The sequence below is a fragment of the Hyla sarda genome, chromosome 6 (assembly GCF_029499605.1).
Source record: "Hyla sarda isolate aHylSar1 chromosome 6, aHylSar1.hap1, whole genome shotgun sequence".
NCBI classification, from domain to species: domain Eukaryota; kingdom Metazoa; phylum Chordata; class Amphibia; order Anura; family Hylidae; genus Hyla; species Hyla sarda.
The window spans coordinates 146,352,073-146,375,342 of record NC_079194.1 but is presented as its reverse complement, the minus strand read 5'-3'; the positions used below and the strand labels follow the sequence as shown (position 1 = coordinate 146,375,342).

At 44.6% G+C, this 23,270-nt stretch overlaps 1 protein-coding gene and 1 long non-coding RNA gene across 3 annotated transcripts in view; one reads left to right on the top strand and one right to left on the bottom strand.

Moving 5' to 3' along the window:
* LOC130276307 (uncharacterized) overlaps positions 1–23,270 on the top strand; it is a 65,815-nt gene that overhangs the window by 27,039 nt on the left and 15,506 nt on the right. The gene's annotated exons all lie outside the window — the stretch shown is intronic.
* Positions 1–23,270, bottom strand: part of LOC130276306 (hepatocyte nuclear factor 4-beta-like) — a 79,895-nt gene that overhangs the window by 43,230 nt on the left and 13,395 nt on the right. Inside the window, exons 2-3 of one of the 2 annotated variants that reach the window (XM_056525487.1) lie at positions 20,646–20,769; positions 10,096–10,267 (exon numbers count right to left, since the gene is read on the bottom strand). In XM_056525487.1, the coding sequence (XP_056381462.1) occupies positions 10,096–10,267; positions 20,646–20,760 (287 nt within the window). In that variant the 5' untranslated portion in view covers positions 20,761–20,769. Of the gene's footprint in view, positions 1–10,095; positions 10,268–20,645; positions 20,807–23,270 lie in introns of those variants that run through there. The other variant, XM_056525488.1, reaches the window with a different exon arrangement.

The following is a 23,270-nucleotide window of genomic DNA, read 5'->3' as shown; positions in this document are numbered from 1 at the left end:
AGGAAGAGGAATACAATGTGCCATCTTGGAAAATCGATCAACGACCACCCAAACAACTGTGTTGCCACGGGATGAGGGCAAGTCTGTAATAAAGTCCATACCAATCAGTGACCAAGGCTGTTCGGGGACAGGCAGAGGATGAAGGAGGCCAGCAGGCTTCTGGCGAGGAGTCTTATCCCGGGCACAGACAGTACAGGCCCGCACAAAATCAACAACATCCGTCTCCAGAGTCGGCCACCAATAAAAACGAGAGATGAGTTGCAAGGATTTTTTGATGCCCGCATGGCCTGCGAGGTGGGAGGAGTGTCCCCATTTGAGAATCCCGAGACGCTGGCGTGGAGAAACGAAGGTCTTCCCTGGAGGAGTTTGCCTGATGGAGGCTGGAGAAGTGGAGATCAGACAGTCAGGAGGAATGATGTGTTGCGGAGAGAGCTCTACTTCAGAGGCATCCGAGGAACGAGAGAGAGGGCATCGGCCCTAATGTTCTTGTCGGCAGGGCGAAAATGAATTTCAAAGTTAAAACGGGCAAAGAACAACGACCACCTGGCCTGGCGAGGGTTCAGTCGTTGGGCAGACTGGAGATAGGAGAGATTCTTGTGATCAGTGTATATGATAACTGGAAATTTTGATCCCTCCAGCAGATGCCTCCATTCCTCAAGCGCCAATTTAATGGCCAGTAGTTCTCGATCCCCGATGGAGTAGTTTCTCTCCACCGGAGAGAAGGTCCTAGAAAAAAACCACAAGTAACAGCATGCCCGGAAGAATTTTTTTGTAGAAGGACAGCTCCAGCTCCCACTGAGGAGGCATCTACCTCCAATAGGAAGGGTTTAGATGGGTCAGGTCTGGAGAGCACGGGAGCAGAAGAAAAGGCAGACTTGAGATGTTTAAATGCGTCTTCCGCTTGGGGAGACCAGGACTTGGGATTGGCATTTTTCTTGGTTAAAGCCACGATAGGAGCCACAATAGTGGAAAAGTGTGGAATAAATTGTCTGTAATAATTGGCGAACCCCAAAAAACGTTGGATAGCACGGAGTCCGGAGGGGCGTGGCCAATCTAATAAAGCAGCTAGCTTATCTGGGTCCATTTGTAGTCCCTGGCCAGAGACCAAGTATCCTAGGAAAGGAAGAGATTGACATTCAAAGAGACATTTCTCCATTTTGGCATAAAGTTGATTGTCTCGAAGTCTCTGAAGAACCATGCGGACATGCTGGCGGTGTTCTTCTAAGTTGGAAGAAAAAATCAGAATATCGTCCAGATAAACCACAACACAGGAATATAAGAGATCACGAAAAATTTCATTAACAAAGTCTTGGAAGACGGCAGGGGCGTTGCACAGGCCAAAGGGCATGACCAGATACTCAAAGTGTCCATCTCTGGTGTTAAATGCAGTCTTCCATTCGTCCCCCTCCCTGATGCGGATGAGATTATAAGCACCTCTTAAGTCCAGTTTGGTAAAGATGTGGGCACCTTGTAGGCGATCAAAGAGTTCCGAGATAAGAGGTAGCGTTTTTTTACCGTGATTTTATTAAGTCCGCGGTAATCAATGCAAGGACGTAGGGAGCCATCTTTTTTGGACACAAAAAAAAATCCAGCTCCGGCAGGAGAGGAGGATTTGCGGATAAACCCCTTTTTTTAAATTTTCCTGGATGTACTCTGACATGTCAAGAGTCTCTGGAGCAGACAGAGGATAGATTCTGCCCCGGGGTGGAGTAGTACCCGGGAGGAGGTCAATAGGACAGTCATAAGGCCTGTGAGGAGGTAAAGTCTCAGCTTGCTTTTTGCAAAACACGTCAGCATAGTCCATATAAGCCTTAGGAAGACCGGATACAGGGGGAACCACAGGGTCACGGCAGGGAGTACTGGGAACCGGTTTAAGACAGTCCTTGAGACAAGAAGTACCCCAGTTCTTGATTTCTCCTGTGGACCAATCAAGGGTTGGGGAATGGCGTTGAAGCCACGGTAATCCAAGAAGAATTTCGGAAGTGCAGTTGGAGAGGACCAAAAATTCAATTTTTTCGTGACGAGGTCCGATGCACATTAGGAGAGGTTCCGTGCGGTAACGCACGGTACAGTCCAATCTTTCATTGTTAACAGAATTGATGTAGAGGGGTCTGGCGAGACTGGTCACCGGGATGTTGAACCTGTTGATGAGAGAGGCCAAAATAAAATTTCCTGCAGATCCGGAATCCAAGAAGGCCATAGCAGAGAAGGAGAAGGTAGAGGAAGATATCCGCACAGGCACAGTAAGGCGTGGAGAAGCAGAGTTGACATCAAGAACTGTCTCACCTTTGTGCGGAGTCAGCGTACGTCTTTCCAGGCGGGGAGGACGGATAGGACAATCCTTCAAGAAGTGTTCGGTATCGGCACAGTACAGTCACAGATTCTCCATGCGGCGTCGTGTCCTCTCTTGAGGTGTCAAGCGAGACCGGTCAACTTGCATAGCCTCCACGCCGGGAGGCACAGGAACGGATTGCAGAGGACCAGAGGAGAGAGGAGCCGGGGAGAAAAAACGCCTCGTGCGAACAAAGTCCATATCCTGGCGGAGCTCCTGACGCCTTTCGGAAAAACGCATGTCAATGCGGGTGGCCAGATGAATAAGTTCATGCAGGTTAGCAGGAATTTCTTGTGCGGCCAGCACATCTTTAATGTTGCTGGATAGGCCTTTTTTAAAGGTCGCGCAGAGGGCCTCATTATTCCAGGATAATTCGGAGGCAAGAGTACGGAATTGGATGGCGTACTCGCCAACAGAAGAATTACCCTGGACCAGGTTCAGCAGGGCAGTCTCAGCAGAAGAGGCTTGGGCAGGTTCCTCAAAGACACTTCGAATCTCCGTGAAGAAGGAGTGTACAGAGGCAGTGACAGGGTCATTGCGGTCCCAGAGCGGTGTGGCCCATGACAGAGCTTTCCCAGACAGAAGGCTGACTACGAAAGCCACCTTAGACCTTTCAGTAGGAAACTGGTCCGACATCATCTCCAAGTGCAGGGAACATTGCGAAAGAAAGCCACGGCAAAACTTAGAGTCCCCATCAAATTTATCCGGCAAGGATAATCGTAGGCCGGAAGCGGCCACTCGCTGCGAAGGAGGTGCAGGAGCTGGCGGAGGAGATTGTTGCTGGAGTTGTGGTAATAGCTGCTGTAGCATCACGGTCAGTTGAGACAGCTGGTGGCCTTGTTGCGCTATCTGTTGCGACTGCTGGGCGACCACCGTGGTGAGGTCGGCGACAACTGGCAGTGGGACTTCAGCGGGATCCATGGCCGGATCTACTGTCACGATTCGGCTGGCTGGAGGTGGATCCTCTGTGCCAGAGAGGGATTGGCGTGGACTGTGTTGGTGGACCGGTTCTAAGTTGCTACTGGTATTCACCAGAGCCCGCCGCAAAGCGGGATGGTCTTGCAGCGGCGGTAGCAACCAGGTCGTATCCACCAGCAACGGCTCAACCTCTCTGACTGCTGAAGATAGGCGCGGTACAAGGGAGTAGACAAGAGCAAGGTCGGACGTAGCAGAAGGTCAGGGCAGGCAGCAAGGATCGTAGTCAGGGGCAACGGCAGGAGGTCTGGAACACAGGCTAGGAACACACAAGGAAACGCTTTCACTGGCACAATGGCAACAAGATCCGGCGAGGGAGTGCAGGGGAAGTGAGGTATAAGTAGGGAGTGCACAGGTGAACACACTAATTAAGCCTGCTGCGCCAATCAGTGGCGCAGTGGCCCTTTAAATTGCAGAGACCCGGCGCGCGCGCGCCCTAAGGAGCGGGGCCGCGCGCGCCGGGACAAGACCGACGGGGAACGGGTCAGGTACGGGAGCCGGGATGCGCATCGCGAGCGGGCGCCTCCCGCATCGCGAATCGCATCCCGGCTGAGAGAGATATTGCAGCGCACCCGGTCAGCAGGTCTGACCGGGGCGCTGCAAATGCAAGGATGTTGCGAGCGCTCCGGGGAGGAGCGGGGACCCGGAGCGCTCGGCGTAACACCCACCTTCTGTTCCAAAAAATTGTGCAGGGCTGGCACTAGCCTTCTTCGCAAAGAAATGACGGCTTGGGACTCTCCACCTCGGCTCGGCACAAGCCATCAATTCTCTGAAAGGTGCAGAGTCCACCACTTGAAAAGGGAGGGACTGCAGCACCAGCAACTTAGACAGGAGCAAATTCAGCTTCTGCACTGTTGGATGAGTGGGCGCATATTGTTGTCTCTTGAACATAGCTTCGCCGATGGATTTGCTGGTGAAATGACTGAGTAGGTGCATCTGGATCGACAGAAGATGGGTGTGACACACAGCTCCCTTTGGCTGAGGTGGTGGAACCTTGGCTTGCTGAAACAGGGAGCGGTGTGCCACTGGGTGATGCAGCAGGCTGGGCCACCACATTGGAGCCACATTGTGTTTGCACATCACTGATGTCCTCCTCAGGTTCCTCAACAGTGTCTGCTTCAGTAGCTTGAACGCTCACACCACCACCTCCCACGCCTCTCTCCTCATCACTACTTGCCTGCCTAGCGGAGGAAGCAGCGGATGTCTCCTCCACTTCTTGGATTGGCAGTAGCTGCTGACTGTCCTCTAGTAGATCGTCCTCACTAAATAGTGGAGCTGAACCCACAGCATAAGATACTTCTGTGGGGGAGGGAACAGCATAGGACAGAAGCAATGGGAGGACAGGGACTGTTCCCGGGCCATGCCAACTGAGTGTTGTATCTGAGGAACCCACCGACTGTTGACTGGGGGTGTCAGATGTCACTTGTGATGAAGTGGATGACCGTGTTAACCAATCGATGATGGCAGATGGGTTGCTGGTCGTGACATGACTGCTAGCTGATACCGAGAGCTCAGGCCTCTCGTTGCGACTCCTGCTGCCACTCGCCCCTAGTCTGCTGCGACCTCTGCCTGATGAATGTAGGCCTCTGCCACGCCTCTGTGCACGTCCTGTGCACTTCTCTGCCTGACATACAGTGTGTATATGAGGGGAATACAATATGCTCCACTACATTTAAAACAATATTTGTCTACAACACCAGCAGGTGTGTACTTTTGCCTGGCCTTTCACAGTATCTAGGCTTTTAAGACTTTAACAGGAACAAAATGGTAAACTTCATAGAGGACAATACGCTTTTAGTGCTCTGCTCACCCTAACTGGCTTGCTACTATTAGCTTTTCAGTTGTTGTACACACCAGTGCTGCAGCACACAGTCGCTGTGTGCTACACCCAAAATTGCACTCTCTCTCAGTCTTACTCTCTTCCCTGTCAGCGCTTCTAGGCTGGATATGGATTGAGGTGAATCACTGCAGGGCCGGATTAACGTAGGGGCGGATGGAGTGGCAGCTCCAGGCCCCTGCGTTATCATAGGCCCGGCGGCCCACACAAACGGCCCGCACAGACTGCGACAACAATGTTAACAGCAGTGTTAACAGCATATAGGCCACCGCCGCAACTCCCTGCTCTCTGGCCCAACCGCAGGGAATGAAGTTTAAAAATAAAACACATTTCCTGCCGGCCCCACTGCTGCGTCCAATTAGCCCCTGCTGCCCCTTTAAGAGAGGGGGCTGATGGGGCTGGTCATGTGCCAAAGACATAATCCCTGCCCGCCCGACCCCTCCCCCGGCTGCTCACCGCAGAGCTGAAGAGAGACGGCAGAGAGAGACACTGCCTCACAGCTGTACAGCCTCTGCGGTCGGTATCTTGACTCAGGTGAGCGGAGCTCCGTCCAGTCTGGCAGTCTCTACCTGCAGAAGAGGCCATCAGTGCGGAAAGAAGGTCAGAAGGTGACAAGCTCTGTAGTTAAGTCCCAGTGGCCGGGCCTGGCTCAGGCTGCATTCATTATTAAGCAAGCAAGGTCAGTCACTAACTGTATACCAGTGACTGTGCTGTGCCCTCTGCCCTATACTAATAGATCTATGTATGTATATATATATATATAGTGTTGCTCGCGAATATTCGCAATGCAAATTTTATTCGCGAATATCGCATATTCGCGAATTCGCGAATATTTGCGAATATAGCACTATATATTCGGAATTACGAATATTCGTTTTTTTTTTTTTTTTTTTTTACAGTACACATCACAGTGATCACCCCTCTCTGCTTTCAGCTTGTGTGGTGTAAAGAAGGCTCTAATACTACTGTGTGAGACTGGCGTGCGCATTTTCGTATATGTGAAAATTTGCATATGCAAATTTCCGCATATGCGAATTTTCCCATATTCGAAAATTAAACGCGAATATTATGAATATGCGAATTTAGCGAATATATGACGAATATTCGTCCATATATTCGCAAAATATCGTGAATTCGAATATGGCCTATGCCGCTCAACACTATATATATATATATATATATATATATATACACACATATACATATTAGTATATGCAGTATGGGTCAGCCAGAGAACACAGCACAGTCATTGATATACAGCAGTGTTTCCCAACCAGGGTGCCTCCAGCTGTTGCAAAACTACAACTACCAACATGCCCAGCCCTTTGCTGTCTGGGAGTTGTAGTTTTGCAACAGCTGGAGGCACCCTGGTTGGGAGACACTGATATACAGTGACATCATACTGCAGGGCTATATGCATCAACTGTGTTGTACACACTTCCCTGACTGGTATATATATATGCATATAAACATATGAATATATATAGTAGCCAGGGCAGTGGGTACAGCACAGTCGATTTATATAGCCCTGCAGTATGATGTCACTGTTCTCACTGGCCTATACATGGGGACTTAAAAAGTGCAAAAAATAGATTATAATAATAATAAATGTGATTTATCCCCTTCCCTAATAAAAGTTAGAATCACCCCATTTTCCCATGAAAAATTGTAAAAAACAAACAAACCTATAAACATATGTGGTATCGCCACATGCACAAATGTCTGAACTAATAAAATATAATGTTAAAGGGGTGGTCCAGTGGTGAAAAACGTATCCCCTATCCTAAGGATAGGGGATAAGTTTGAGATTGCGGGGGGTCCGACTGCTGGGGCCCCCTGCGATCTCTCTGTACGCGGGCCAGGCTCTCTGGCCAGATAGTGGGTGTCGACCTCCGCACGAAGCGGCGGCCGACACGCCCCCTCGATACATCTCTATGGCAGAGCCGGAGATTGCCGAAGGCAGCGCTTCGGCTCTGCCATAGAGTTGTATCGAGGGGGCTTGTCGGCCGCCGCTTCGTGCGGAGGTCGACACGCCCCCTTCCCGCGGGCTGTCGGGGCTCCATACAGGAGATCGCAGGGGGCCCCAGCGGTCGGACCCCCCGCAATCTCAAACTTATCCCCTATCCTTAGGATAGGGGATAAGTTGTTCATCACTGGGTCACCACTGGACTACTCCTTTAATTAAGTTACATAGTGAAAGGCGAAAGTGTGAAAAAATATCCAGAAGTGCAAATTTTTTGTCACTTCATTTACTAGAGAAAAAAAAAATAACACACAATCAAACAGGTGCCATCAAAATAAAAATGGTCCTGATAAAAACTTGAGCTCTCATATAGCCCTGTATGCGGAAAAATGAAAGGGTTGTAGGGGGGAGAAGAGACACTTTAAAGCAAACTCATTTTTGTACAAGAATTTTTTTTAAAGTAGTTAAATAGAAATAGCCTATATAAATTGGGTCTCATTTCAATCGTATGGACCTACAGAGTAAAGATTAATAGTCTTTTTTTTGAAAAGTGCACTGCATAGAATCGGACGCACCCCAAAAGTTGCAAAATGGTGTTTTTTTTCAATTTTGCCCTCCTTGTATACTGGTATTAGTGGTGAGTGTGGTCTCACTGTACTAGACAGAATTTGCCATGGGACCCACAGGACACTAGTTACCCCTCTGATCTAATCTCCACCCCTCCGCCACTTGAGATTGGTGCTGCAACAACAGCGCAACTATCTCACAGATGATTGGATCACTATGTGAAGTCTGCAGAAAATGATGCAGGGGCCTCATGTTCGGGTTACACCTAAGGCCTCACAAATTCTAGAGCCGCCTCTGGTTAACAGTAAAAGAGGGCTGGCCCTGCGATGTCCCAGACCGGCCCACAGGCTTACCTATGGCCCTGGTGGTGACTTGGCTGCGTGACCTGCGTGCCCCACATGACATCAAGGTGGCATATCAGACTCCTCCCCCACGTTCGGCCAGCGCCCACCAAGTTTAAAAAACTACTGTGTGTGCTGCCGCTGCCACCTGCCTGAGGTCCCGCCGCTGGCGCACATTACTCTCTGCCTCTGGAGTTTCCCCCAAAGGTATCACTAGTCCACCAGGCATAAACTGACTTGTCATTCAGGTGCACAGAAAAGCTAGGTGGCAATGTCTCACCTAGCTTTTCCATGCTCCTGAATGGCATGACTGCTTATAGTAGCTGAGCTACTATAGGAAGATATGCCACTCAGGAGTACAAAAAAGCTAGGTGAAACATTGTCACCTAGCTTTTCTGGGTTCGTGAATGGCATATCTGCTTATCATAGCTCAGCTATTATAGACAGATTTGCCTATAACATATAGTCAAAGCTGTCTATAATAGCTGAACTATGATAAGCAAATATGCCATTCAGGAACTCAGAAAAGTTAGATGACAATTTCTCACTTAGCTTTTTCATACTCCTGAATGGCATAACTGCTGATAATAGCTTGTTATGTTATAGGCAAATATGTCTATAATAGCTGAGCTATGATAAGCAAATATGCCATTCAGGAGAATTTAAAAGCTAAGTGAGAAATTGTCATCTAGCTTTTCTGTACTCCTTAGTTCCATTTCTGCTTATATTAGTTAAGCTGTTATAGACAGAATTGCCTATAATTTATAGTAAGTTATGCTTACAGGTTATAAGCAGCAATGGCATTCAGGAGCACAGAAAAGCTAGGTGACAATATCTCACCTAGCTTTTTCATGCTCCTGAATGGCAAATTTGCTTATAATAGCTCAGATATTATAGACAAATTTGCCTAGAAGTTATAGACAAATAACCCCTTCCCGCAAAAAAGTGTTAAAAATAAATAAAAAAAGTAATACAATTGAATTAACCCATTCCCTAATACAAGTTTGAATCATCCCTTCTCATATTTCAAATAAAAAATGTAAAAAAAAAACATATGTAGTATCGCCGTGTGCGTAAATGCTCAAAATACTAAAATATAATGTTGAGTAATCCACATGGTCAATGGCCCAATTTTGGTATTGTTGTAATTCTATGGACCTACGGAATTAAGCTAATGGGGGAGATTTATCAAAACCTGTGTGGTACAGTTGCCCATAGCAACCAATCAAATCGCTTCTTTAATTTTTTTTAAAAGGCCTCTGAAAAATGAAAGAAGCGACCTGATTGGTTGCTATAGGCAACTGCACCTGTCTTTTTCGATACAGGTTTTCGATAAATCTCTCCCAATGTGTCACTGTTTGGGAAAAGTGCACTATGTAGAAAGCCCCCAAAAATTGCATAATTGCATTTTTTTTTTTTTTACATTTTGTTCCACTAATATTTTTTGTGTGCTTCACTGTAGATTTCCTGGCAACGGAAGTGATGTCATTGCAAAGTATAATTGGTGACGCAACAAACAAGCCCTTATATGAGTCTGTAGGTGGAAAAATAAGAGTTATGGGGGAGATTTATCAAAACCTGTGAAGAGGAAGAGTGGTGCAGTTGCCCATAGCAACCAATCAGATTGCTTCTTTCATTTTTAAAATGGCCTCTGAAAAATGAAAGAAGCAATCTGATTGGTCACTATGCATGTGATTCAGGGTCATCTCGCCGACCCTTGTTCCCGCCTTCCCAGGATTCGTTGCCCCATGTCCTCACATGTGGATCCGCTATTTTAGATGCCCGGCCCCTGGAGTCTGGACCGCACTAAATGGAGTTTAATGAAGCGATTCACACGTTCGAATCACGGTGATATTCGCATTCGTTACGAATCTAATTTTTCCTGAAATTCGTAACGAATTCAGATTCGTCAGTTTCGATTTGCTCATCCCTAGTACTAGAGTATTTCGTATTTATGTTATAGCTGGTTAACCTTGTTTTCTTTTGTGTTTTGTATTTTTCTAATAAAAAGAGTTTCAGGAGAGAAGTATGCTGATCTTCTAGAGGGCAGTGATAATGTTAGGGAAATTGATCTCGTTACCTGCAGGCATACATATGATTCTTGCGGACACTTCTTCGGAAAAACCCTTTGCAGCCATCACAGCTTGATGCTCCATAGTGCTTCCCTGTAGCTCGGTCTCCACAAATTGCGCACAAGCTGCTGACGCCATTGCTGAGGGATCCTGGGCTCCCGGTCTCCACTGTTATTATCTCTGCAAGAAACAACAGACACATTTACAGACTGCGCAGCTTGAGCGACATCATCATCAACATGAACACAAAGTGACAGATCATAGCGGTCACATTCCGAGACAACATGAAAGGGATTTTTATAAGTGCATGTTTTTACAGTTACATTACATGTATCTGATGATGGTGAACAACATCCATACAACTTCAGCTAAACTGCTGGGACGCTTGTACAATTCACTCAGCAGTTCCCAGGACCTCACTGCCCCCTGGACTCTGATGCGTTCATCTACGAAAGCTATTTTCAAGCCATCAGCATATACTAGGAGTGGTAGTTTTGCATCAACTGGAGACTGAGGTGATTAACCCCTTAATGACCAAGCCCATTTTGACCTTAAAGCGTACCCATCAGATGCTACAAAAAATGTTTTTTTAAATATATCACTCAGTACCTAATCCTGGCCATGTAAATCTCATTTTTATGTGTCTAGCACCTTTATTTATTTTTTTATTACACTTTTAATTTAGCTCACTATTCTGAATTCCTCTCAAATGGAGGGGCGTGGCCTCACTGTGCAGGTCTCCGCCCCCTCCCTCAGTATGGTGTCTGCTCACATCTCCCTTAGCATTAGCAATACTACAACTCGCAGCTTGTCCTCACTGACAGTAGCGGGACACAAGCTGACATTGGAAGGATTTTTCCTCCAGGTGTGAGCCCTGTGCGCTCACAGCTGTCAATCAAGGAAGTGTGTCCATGACATAGGTGATGATGCATGGACACAGCAGGAATAGTATGTTTCCAAGTAGGCAGGTGGGCAGTTGATTGACTGGCTTTTTCAGTATGAAATACTGAATATTCTCTAATGAAAGCAATTGAAAAACCTATTGGTACTGCATGCTTTACAACATATCAAAAGTTTTTGTATCTGACAGTGCCCATTTAAGAACCAGGACAATTTTATTTTTGCGTTTTTAGTTTTTTCCTCCTCGCCTTCTAAAATCCATTACTCTTTTATATTTCCATCTACAGACCCATATAAAGGCTTGTTTTTTGAGTGACCAATTGTACTTTGTAATGAAACCTCTCATTTTACCAAAAAATGTATGGCGAACCCAAAGAAATATTTTTTTGTGGAGGAAATTTAAATGAAAACCACAATTTTGCACATTTTAGAGGGTTTTGTTTTCACACTGTACACTGTACAGTAAAAATTACATCTGTTCTTTATTCTGTGCGTCAATACGATTAAAATGATACCCATGGCTAGATACTTTTCTATTTTTGTACCGCTTAAAAAAAATCTCAAACTTTTTGTACAAAATCAGTAATACAAAATCGCCCTATTTTGACCACCCATAACTTTTAATTTTTCCGTATATGGGGTTGTATGAGGGCTCCTTTTTTGCGCCATCATCTGTACTTTTTATTGATACCAAATTTGCATATATAAAACTTTTAGATCACTTTTTATAAATTTTTGGGGAATAAAATTTGACAAAAAATCAGCATTTTTTGACTTTTTTTTTATGTTTACGCTGTTCACCATATGGGATCATTAACATTATATTTTGATAGTTCAGACATTTACGCATGCGGTGATATCAAATATGTGCATAAAAATTTTTTTACACTTTTTGGAGGTAAAATGGAGAAAAAGGGACAATTTAAATTTTTATTGGGGGAGGGGATTTTTCATTTTTTTTTACTTTTTATTTTTACATATTTCAACTTTTTTTTTTTTACACTTTTAATGTCCCCATAGGAGACTATCAATAGCAATCAGTTTTCAGTACTATGCATAGGGCATAGCACTGATCAGTATTATCGGCTATCTTCTGCTCTGGTCTGCTCGATCTCAGACCAGAGCAGAAGACCCGAGGAGACAGCCGGAAGCAGGTGAGGGGACCTCCAGCCGCCATTACAGATGATGGGATCGCTGTGGCAGCGCTGCGGGTGATCTGATCATCTATTTTAACATGCGCATTGCCGCAGATGCCGTGATCTGTACTGATCATGGCATCTGAGGGGTTAATGGATGTCGGCCATTACCGACGGGACCAGGAGTGTATGACACATAGGATGTAAATGTACGTCCTGTGCGCTAATTATCGAAACACCAGGACGTACATTTACGTCCATGGTCGTTAAGGGGTTAAAGATTCTTCTAATCTGCATCTATGGGATTTATACATATAACTATTAGATCTGCTATAAAATGCATTAGAACAGCTCCATCTGGAGGACAGAGCAAAATGAAAAACATTGCAATTTCAAATAGCAGAAAATAATAGGAAAAATGAGGAGGTAGCCATTTAACCAGGGCTCAAGTCCTGCAGGAATGCATGGGAACAGAGTTCCTGCACTTTTTTCAACAGCAGGAACACCTTCCCATTAGCAGGATCAGCCCTTAATTGGAAATCTTGGGTGAGTCTCCACAGTATTTTTTCCCAGGACTTAAAGGGGTACTCCGGCATTTAGACATCTTATCCCCTATCCAAAGGATGGGGGATTAGATGCCTGATCGCCAGGGTCCCGCCGCTGGGGACCCCGTGATCTTGCATGCCGCACCCCATTAAAATAAGTCCCCGGAGTGTGTTTGCTCCGGGTCTGATTACTGTCGATCACGGGGCCGAAGCATTGTGACGGGGCCGGAGCATTGTGAGCTGTCATGCCCCCTCCCATAGGCTTGCATTTAGGGGGCGGAACATGACGTCACACGGGGGCGGGACCGTGATCGACAGTAATTAGACCCGGAGCGAACACGCTCCGGGGACTGATTTTAACAGGGTGCGGTGTGCAGGATCACAGGGGTCCCCAGCGGCGGGACCCCCGCGATCAGGCATCTAATCCCCTATCCTTTGGATAGGGGATAAGATGTCTAAGCGCCGGAGTACCCCTTTAACCCCTGCATTTAACCCAATTCAAAGATTATAAGAAGGCGATTTCACACACAGCATTTTTTGGAAAAGCGCTGCAGTCTTTCATTCCATTTGTTTTGAGCCGAGCTAGAAGTGGATTCAAGAGGACTAGAAAATACACTGCTCAAAAAAATTAAGGGAACACTTAAAGGGGTGGTGCGCTGCCCTGACTTTCGGAGCTCTGCTCACAGCGTCCGGAAGTTCATTACTCCGAACGCTGTGTGCGGGCTTCCGTGTTCGTGGCCGCCAGGCGTGACGTCACGGCCGGCCCCTCGTGACGTCTCGCCCGCCCCCTCGTGATGTCACGCCCGCCCCCTCTACCAAAGTTTATGGGAAGGGGGCGTTCCCATAGACTTTCGTTGAGAGACGTCACTAGGGGGTGGGCGAGACGTCACGAGGGGCCGGGCGTGACGTCACGCCAGGCGGCCGCGAACACGGAAGCCCGCACACAGCATTCGGAATAATGAACTTCCGGACGCTGTGAGCGGAGCTCTGAAAGTCAGGGCAGCGCAAAACCCCTTTAAACAACACAATGTAACTCCAAGTCAATCACACTTCTGTGAAATCACACTGTCCACTCAGGAAGCAACACTGATTGACAATCAATTTCACATGCTGTTGTGCAAATGAACAGACAACAGGTGGAAATTATAGGCAATTAGCAAGACACCCCCAATAAAGGAGTGGTTCTTCAGGTGGTGACCACAGACCACTTATCAGTTCCTATGCTTCCTAGCTGATGTTTCGGTCACTTTTTAATGCTGGCGGTGCTTTCACTCTAGTGGTAGCATGAGACGGAGTCTACAACCCACACAAGTGGCTCAGGTAGTGCAGCTCATCCAGGATGGCACATGAATGTGAGCTGTGGCAAGAAGGTTTGCTGTGTCTGTCAGCGTAGTGTCCAGAGCATGGAGGCGCTACCAGGAGACAGGCCAGTACATCAGGAGACATGAAGGAGGCCGTATGAGGGCAACAACCCAGCAGCAGGACCTCTACCTCCGCCTTTGTGCAAGGAGGAGCAGGAGGAGTACTGCCAGAGCCCTGCAAAATGACCTCCAGCAGGCCACAAATATGCATGTGTCCACTCAAATGGTCAGAAACCGACTCCATGAGGGGGGTATGAGGGCCCGACATCCACAGGTGGGGGATGTGCTAACAGCCCAACACCGTGCAGGATGTCTTGCATTTGCCAGAAAACACCAATATTGGCAAATTCGCCACTGGCGCCCTGTGCTCTTCACAGATTAAAGCAGGTTCACACTGAGCACATGTGACAGATGTGACAGAGTCTGGAGACACCATGGAGAACGTTCTGCTGCCTGCAATATCCTCCAGCATGACCGGTTTGGCGGTGGGTCAGTAATGGTGTGGGGTGGCATTTCTTTGGGGGGCCACACAGCCCTCCATGTGCTGGCCAGAGGTAGCCTCACTGCCATTAGGTACCGAGATGAGATCCTCAGACCCCTTGTGAGACCATATGCTGGTGCGGTTAGCCCTGGGCTCCTCCTAATGCAAGACGATGCTAGACCTCATGTGGCTGGAGTGTGTCAGCAGTTCCTGTAAGAGGAAGGCATTGATGCTATGGACTGGCCCACCCGTTCCCCAGACCTGAATCTGATTGAGCACATCTGGGACATCATGTCTCGCTCCATCCACCAATGCCACGTTGCTTCACAGACTGTCCATGAGTTGGCAGATGCTTTAGTCCAGGTCTAGTGTTGAGTGGCATAGGCCATATTCGAATTCGCGATATTTCGCGAATATATGGACGAATATTCGTCAATATTCGCAAAATTCGCATATTCAAAAATTTGCATATGGGAAAATTAGCATATAAAAAAATTTGCATATGCTAATTTTCGAATATGCGAAAATTCGCACGCCAGTCTAACACAGTAGTATTAGAGCCTTCTTTACACCACACAAGCTGGAAACAGAGAGGGGTGATCACTGTACTGTGAAAAAAAAAATTAATAAAAAAAAATTAATAACGAATATTCGTAATTGTGAATATATAGTGCTATATTCGCGAATTCGCGAATATACGATATACGCGAATAAAATTCGCATTGCGGATATTCGCGAGCAACACTATCCAGGTCTGGGAGGACATCCCTCAGGAGACCATCTGCCACCTCATCAGGAGCATGCCCAGGCGCTGTAGTGGGGGGGGGGGGGGGGGTTACACGGGCATGTGGAGGTCACACACACTACTGAGACTCATTGTGACTTGTTTTAAGGACATTACATCAAAGTTGGATCAGCCTGTAGTGCGGTTTTCCACTTTGATTTTGAGTGTGACTCCATATCCAGACCGACATGGGTTGATAAATTTGATTTCCATTGATAATTTTGTGTGATTTTGTTGTCAGCACATTCAACTGTGTAAAGATGAAAGTATTTCATATGATTTCAAATTTTTTTGAGCAGTGTATAAAGAAAAAGATTATACTTCTGACCATAAATTCAGAAACTGCATCAAAACTGCAATACAAAAAATTGTGCAAAATAGCCGGAAGGCTAGTGTCACAACCAATGGGGCAATTTATCAAAACCTGTGTAGAGGAAGAGTGGTGCAGTTACCCATAGCAACAAATCAAATTGCTTCTTTCATTTTAAAGAGGCCTCTGAAACATAAAAGAAGAAGCTCTGAATGGTTGAGCAACTGCACCTCTCTTCCTCTACATAGGTTTAAATAATTCTCCCCCGATGCTTTTTTTGTGCAAAAGTCAGAAGTGGATCCAGCAGGAGCACGAAATCCCTGCATTATATTCTCCATATCTTTTGAATCCCCTCCTAGCTTTTTTATTTTATTTTATTTATTTTTTTTTTTTCAATAAACACTCAAATCCTTAAAGGGGTATTCCAGGCAAAACCTTATATATATATATCAACTGGCTCCGGAAAGTTAAACAGATTTGTAAATTACTTCTATTAAAAAATCTTAATCCTTCCAATAGTTATTAGCTTCTGAAGTTTTCTGTCTAACTGCTCAATAATGATTTCACATCCCAGGAGCTGTGCATGATGGGAGAATATCCCCATAGGAACTGCACAGCTCCCGGGACGTGAGTCATCAGAGAGCAGTTAGACAGAAAACAACAACTCAACTTCAGAAGCTAATAACTATTGGAATGATTAAGATTTTTTAATAGATGTAATTTACAAATCTGTTTAACTTTCTGGAGCCAGTTGATATATAAATAAAAGTTTTGGCCTGGAATACCCCTTTAATCTAGACTCCTTCCTAACCCTTTTAGGATGTGTTCACACGTTCAGGGTTTTGTTAGCAATTATTAAATACCAAAAAAAAAAAGAAGACCTCTTTCCTTTATATGTGTCCTCCATTTATACTCTGTTCTGGACCTTGTATTCACTAATTGCAATTAAGTACCTGAATATATGAACACAGCCTTACTGAAGCTTTTATCATATCTGATGCTAGAGGTTGAGGATTTTCCGTGACCATAGGTTCCAGCCTCAGGTTGGTTCTTATGTCCTACATGTACTGGGCAACTGTTTTTGCAGAAAGCAACACAGGAGATTCTAAATTACCTAGAATTACATGCATTACCTGTAGGGGAACCTCTGGATTTGAAAAATAAGGTTTCAGCAGCAGATAGGACAGACATGAGACGTGATTAAACATTATTTACTAGACTGGTCCTTTAGCTAGGAACATGATGATGATGGTACTATTGATAAGAATATATGATGATCACAGTGCCTTCTGGGAAGTGTTCTGTCCTCTGCCATGTCTAGGACTGGACTCTTTAGATCTCCAGGGAGAAATGTGCACTCATTCCAGTTTTATGGTGCCATTAAATTCCAACCACCATAAATATAACTAATGGTATCAAAGGTCACAGATTGGAGGAGACGTCAGCACCCAACATTGCCCTTTATGAAAGCTGCTCACAGACTGAGACCAGAAAGAGAATCACATGTCAACCACCATATTGTCAGAGCCCCAAATAATGTGCCCCAAATCCTATCCCTGAAAAGGAGGGACCAACCCTTGTCTGTCCCAGTGTCCCTTGTAAGAATGAAGGGGCCATAAGGCAAGTCCACACCATCCATAGGGAAGCCTTATGTGGGGCCCCTTCCCTACAGGATCCATAGTAGTTTCCCCAGACCAGTCGGACATCAAAGTTGCCCTTGCTTTAAAAATTTGGTGTGCCTTTTTAACATAGTACAGCACACCCCAAACTCAAGACTATCTGCACAAAAAGAACATGCCCCACCAACCGGGCACTCGTACTTGCACTACTATTAGCTCCCATCTCCTCCCTATTACAACAGTTCTTTTAGAAACATAAAGTTTCCCAAACAAGATGATGAAAATATAACTGATTAACTCCACAGCAAATAATACAAAGTAAATGTGACCCAGCAGCGGTAAGCCTGACCCTGTCCACAAGCAGTGACCCAACCGCCTCAATCTCTTGTGTATTTACTCAGCAGATTACTCAATGCACTGTTATCCTAGAGGTCTGCCATCTACAGGGAACAACAACTTTATTCCATGTTATATACTAGAGGGATTCCAGCATACATCCAAATATATGTTTTATACAATAAGACAGGATTCTGACCATTGAGACCCTATTTATCTTAAGAAAGAGAGAGACCCATCCACCTCCTAGGGATAATATATGTGCTGGGACTACACCCTATGGGAGAAAACAAATACAATTCGGCATGCATAAATTTAAAGATCTCCACTAGCTGTCAGTAAATTAAAAGGGGTATTCCAGGCAAAACCTTTTTTTTATATATCAACTGGCTCCGGAAAGTTAAACAGATTTTTAAATTATGTACAAAAAAGAAGAAAGTGCAACAGCACTCTTGGTCAAAAATGGAGCCTCCATTTTTTGACCGAGTGCTGTTGCACTTTCTTTTTTGTACATTTTGTATTTGCCACAGCAGCGGGCACCTGTGTATTAGGTTGTTGTGCTGGCTATTTTTCCTTTTTGTTTTTAGATTTGTAAATTACTTCTATTAAAAAATCTTAATCCTTCCAATAGTTATTAGCTTCTGAAGTTTTCTGTCTAACTGCTCAATGATGATGTCACGTCCCGGGAGCTGTGCATGATGGGAGAATATCCCCATAGGAACTGCACAGCTCCCGGGACATGAGTCATCAGAAAGCAGTTAGGCAGAAAACAACAACTCAACTTCAGAAGCTAATAACTATTGGAAAGATTAAGATTTTTTAATAGAAGTAATTTACAAATCTGTTTAACTTTCCGGAGCCAGTTGATATATAAAAAAAAGTTTTGGCCTGGAATACCCCTTTAAAGATTTTTGTTTACATGCAGATGCCATCAATTTTTTCCTGCTGACACAGCAGAATGCTTGTTCAAATTGTATCTAATCTAGACAATCTTCTGTGAGCTAAATATAACAGCAATGCAAATGTCTCCTGATAGTTTGTTAAAATATTTTGGAATTGGTAACAGATATCAGCCGTGAGTCCATACGGTTTTGCTCAAAGAATAGCAGTAACACAAATCTCTCCTGCCCTGGTCTCCTGGCCTATACCTTTTACCTGCACTGATGCAATGTAACAAGATCATCAGCTGTGAGAAGTATTAGTATAAACTATAAATGTTGTTGCTATTTAATTGAAAGCATACACACACTTAGAATAAGCTTAAATGGGCACTGTTGCTTAAATAAACTTATGAAATGTTGTGGAGACATGAAAAGTTTTGATTGGTCGGGTCTGAGTGTTCAGACCAATATTGCGCTCTTTTCCCAGCTAGTTCTAGCTAAGAGAGACAAACTTTCAATGTAGTTTTATGTTCTTCTTGTTCAGCTGCATCTTTCTCCCCGCTCCTTCCAACAATTGGTCGGGGTCTAAACACTAAGACCCTGAACGATCAATACTTTTTGCATGTCTCTAGGACACGTCAAAAGTTTTTTAAAGCGACGGATACACTTTAGAAAGTCTATATGGCTGCGTTCTCACATTGCAGTCTCCATACAGAGCAGCGATCAGCCGACAAACAAGCAAGAGCTCTCATCTTTTGTGGGTAGCACATCTACCTGTGTAACTACTGCCAACAGTGATGGAAGTGAGTGGGTGCCGGTATGTTCCAGTGATCCTTCGGGAGACCCTTTACTCCCAATAATTGGGTCATATAAAGGATCCATTTATTGAGTGCTGATCCACTTGTGAATAGTCAATAATATTGGGCTGTCATCTGCCTATTGAAAAGGCTTTGTCTTGGGGATTGTGCCACCATCTCTGCACTAAAAAGGTCTCATTGTAGAGATGGGAAGGGGTCAGGCAGTAGGGATCTTCACCTTTCACATTTGTCACAGCATTGCACACTAAGCATTACAGTTGTATTGTCATAGAATGTAGAAAATCACACAAATCCCTCTATTTCATTTTTTTACCTGAATGGGTCCAATCCTCCATTTCCATTCTTTCTTAATATACCTTTTATAGCGGTCAGAATTTTGTGGACACAGAGCTCCAGTTATTATGCGGGGCCACCGATTGCTGAATGTTTATGGGGCCATTGATTTTATTCAGTCAATCTACAATGATTTTTAAGACCGAAAAATCCCCGTGATCACTTACTTGTTTTTCAGCCAGTCACTGGGTCGTTTACACAGGTAATAATCCTCTCGTTCCCCCCATAATTGCCCCATATAAAAGGCCTTTTGGAGTTATCTCATAAAATGTTGTCTGTCACAGCCCCGATTAGAAGAAGGTTACTGCATAACACTGTACATTAAACTTAATAACACAGTGGGGGAGAATTATCATCCTGATCTACTCTCCGCAGTAGTTTAGACCTAAAAATTTGCAGAGTTTTGGTCTAGCATGCGACAAATTTATCAAAAGTCGCACGCTGTTCCATAAATTTGGCGCACAAACTTCCCATCATCTAAATAGATTGTATTACCACCTGGGTCGACATGGCCTGAGGTTTCAGCTTAATTTGCGTTGATGCCACTTTTTTGTGACTTTTTTGTGACTTTTTAGGAAAAGTTGTAGTTGATAAAGTAATGACCACTGCATTTTGTGCTGTATTATAGAATATTATGCTTGTTGGGAAGAGAAACTCTCTAAACCAAACTTCTCAACTAAACTGACTGAGACTTTCTGAGAGACAAATTTAGACTAAACAGTTTGATAAATCTCCCTCAGTATACACTGAGCTTCCTCTAATGTTTGCATCAATGGGAGGTATGGAAGTAAATGAACATACGCAACCTCCTCCACTGATGTAAAGTTACAATAATACCCCATAAAAGATTGGTGTGCATGTTTATACAATACAAAGTAAATATACCAAAAAGTTACATACAATGATATGGTTATATTTGGAGTTCCCATTGATTGGTTCCATAGTTTATAGGGGACTACAAGTCCAAGCTTGGTTTAAATACAGGCCTGACATACAGCAATCCCATTATTCTAGCAGGGCCTGGATCCTATTATAATGAACCTTTGCTCCTCACCTGCATTAGTCGGCAGCACCCGGATACTGTCGAATTCCAGCATGGTGTACGTGGAGTCCAGGGTCTCTGAGTAATCTGGTAATTCCATGTTCATAATTCCCTCACAAAGCTTCATTATTGTGATCTGTCAACAAGAGCAGGTCACTGACGCCAGCAGCCCCGCTACCAATCACCCCGGGTCGCCCCCACCTCACTCACAACCTCACAAGAGCAAAGTTACAAAGAAAAAAATCAATGATCAGAATGTAAACTGCAGTGACACAAAAGGTGACAGGAGGAGGCGCAGCAGCTGGAGTCACATGTCAATCACAAGAAGATAAGCGTTCACCAATCACTGTCACTCACTGGCACCTTCACATTTACTGACAGCCATAAATTACAGACAGGTCATATGACATATACTCAGAGAAGCCTGTAAACGCGCTGAGAACACAAACTGTGCTCCTGCAAAGTCTATACATTGTCACACGTGCAAAATATCCTTAACCACCTGTTAAACAGGTTCATGTACAGATAAACCATTATAGAGTTCTGAAACGTTGTCCAAAACTTTGGGAGATATGTCAAGACTGGCATTTTCGTTCAGTAGAGTTCATCAAAGTAACATGTGCCAAATGAATTTAAAGTTATAAGCCATTTATAAAATGTGGTGCCTTATAGAATGTTACTATCAAGGGAAAATGTAATCTACGCCTGCTATGGCTAGCCATAGTTATAAGCCATTTCTGTCGGTTTATCTCCTTTTACACTGCGTTATGCAGTGTCCGTAGACATACACATCAGGGGAAGTCCACAATGTCTGCTTATAACTGATGCCACCAAAAATGCCTCAGTTGAGACTTTTGTGAGACTTTTTTAAAAAATTTTAAGCGTTTACCACAGACAGTTTTCTAAGCCAGTTCAGACCTGGAGTTGACTTTTTGAAGGGGTGTGTGACTTTTTTATTTTTTTTGCATACGTGTATGCCAAAAATAAAAACACTATGGGGGGACATTTATCATGGGTGTGTCATCACGTGCGCCTAAGCACTTTTTAATGCGACTTTTGTGGGTAGGCATAAAGTTGTAAACAGTCTTACCTAAGAAACTTTCAGTTTTCACTTTGCAGTGGTCACGGATTTATGATGTGCACTGAGGCATTTGTGTTTTGCTTATGTACTCCAAATTTAACACTGTGTTAGTATGATAAATATAGATCACATAAGCAAAAAAAAAAAGAATGACTTCAGAACTCGCTTACTAAAGACAGCAATGATAAATGTCCCCCAATGTGAGTATGGTGTTTCATATTTCCCTATTAACTCCCAGCTAACATCTGGCTGCAGTGTTTTTGGCCCAATAGAAAACACCATGCGGGCAGTGTGTTGTTTTTGGGGGAGTTTTTGGACAAGAATTCTGTGTCTGTTTCCAGCATTTAACCTCAATATAAAAACAAGTGTGTTCCTATTCACTTACAGCCAACAAAAGATCGTGAAAACATGAGGCCCACATTTACACAAGTTTTGGCATCCCAAATCCTGTTGCATGGAAAATGTATGCAAAAATATGACTTGCTTCCCCATAAATAGTGGGTGTGGTCTTTAGGAAAAGTGTGCGGCTTTAGGCATTGGTGACACTTACATAATACAGAGGTGTTTTTGTTTCTGTATTACAGCTGCAAGTTCAGGCCCAACCACAGGTCTGATGACCCAAATTGATAGCAAAAGTTTGGTGTATATCCACATTTTTTTTCTTTATCCTATGTATGTGGGTAAATAAAATAAAAAAAGCAGCAAAACATTTCTTATTCTGTTTCTATGTATTTGAAACAAGCCACTACTATCTGTTGTCATCTATTTTCCCCATGCCTCATACAACCTAAGAAGGTTTTTTTATAACATTGTTGAAACTGCTGCGGTTTCCCTCAAATCAGTCAGTGAGTGAAAGGTTAAACCCTTTGTCCATATGATTTCCAACTATCAGAATTATAAAGGATCCTCGCCGCTCTCATTATCACACCTCTAATAAAATCCCATAAATTGAGTAATAAGATTGGGCTTCATAAGTGAGTCTGTTATCAGATAACAAGAAGCGAGATATCACAGCCTTGGACTGTGCCCTACGGAATGCAGGCTCATTGGTGTGAGTAATCACGATAACCAGGGTCACGTGACCATGGATATATATTTGTGGTGGCCCAGTAGGGAGTTGTTACCCCGTACCCTTGCTGCCCTGTCAGGCAGCCTCCTGCAGTGTCCCCTGGGCACCCTTACATTTATTATGCTGTAAAGTGTGTAAAGAAGTGTTATAACTTTAAGAAATGTTCCCATGTGATCTTTAGTTGTCATGTTAGTTATCATGTGACTATTACCCAGGTATCAGTGACCAGGTGACTTAAGGGTGACCAATGGGATCCCACCAGAGTCTCCCCATAAATGCCCTGGGAGGAGTCTCTTCTGTCTCTTTCTGTTAAGGTCTCTGAAGTCACTGGTCACCTCTGTGGGCCTGGCTACACTGTATAGACTGTACCATCTGTCACTCAGTAAAGCTACTGTTGTCCGTAACTTGGCGTCAGAGTCATTACTGCTCCCGTGCCTAGCCCAGGATCCAGCGGTATACCTTCGGGTGGTATGGAGGACAAACCACG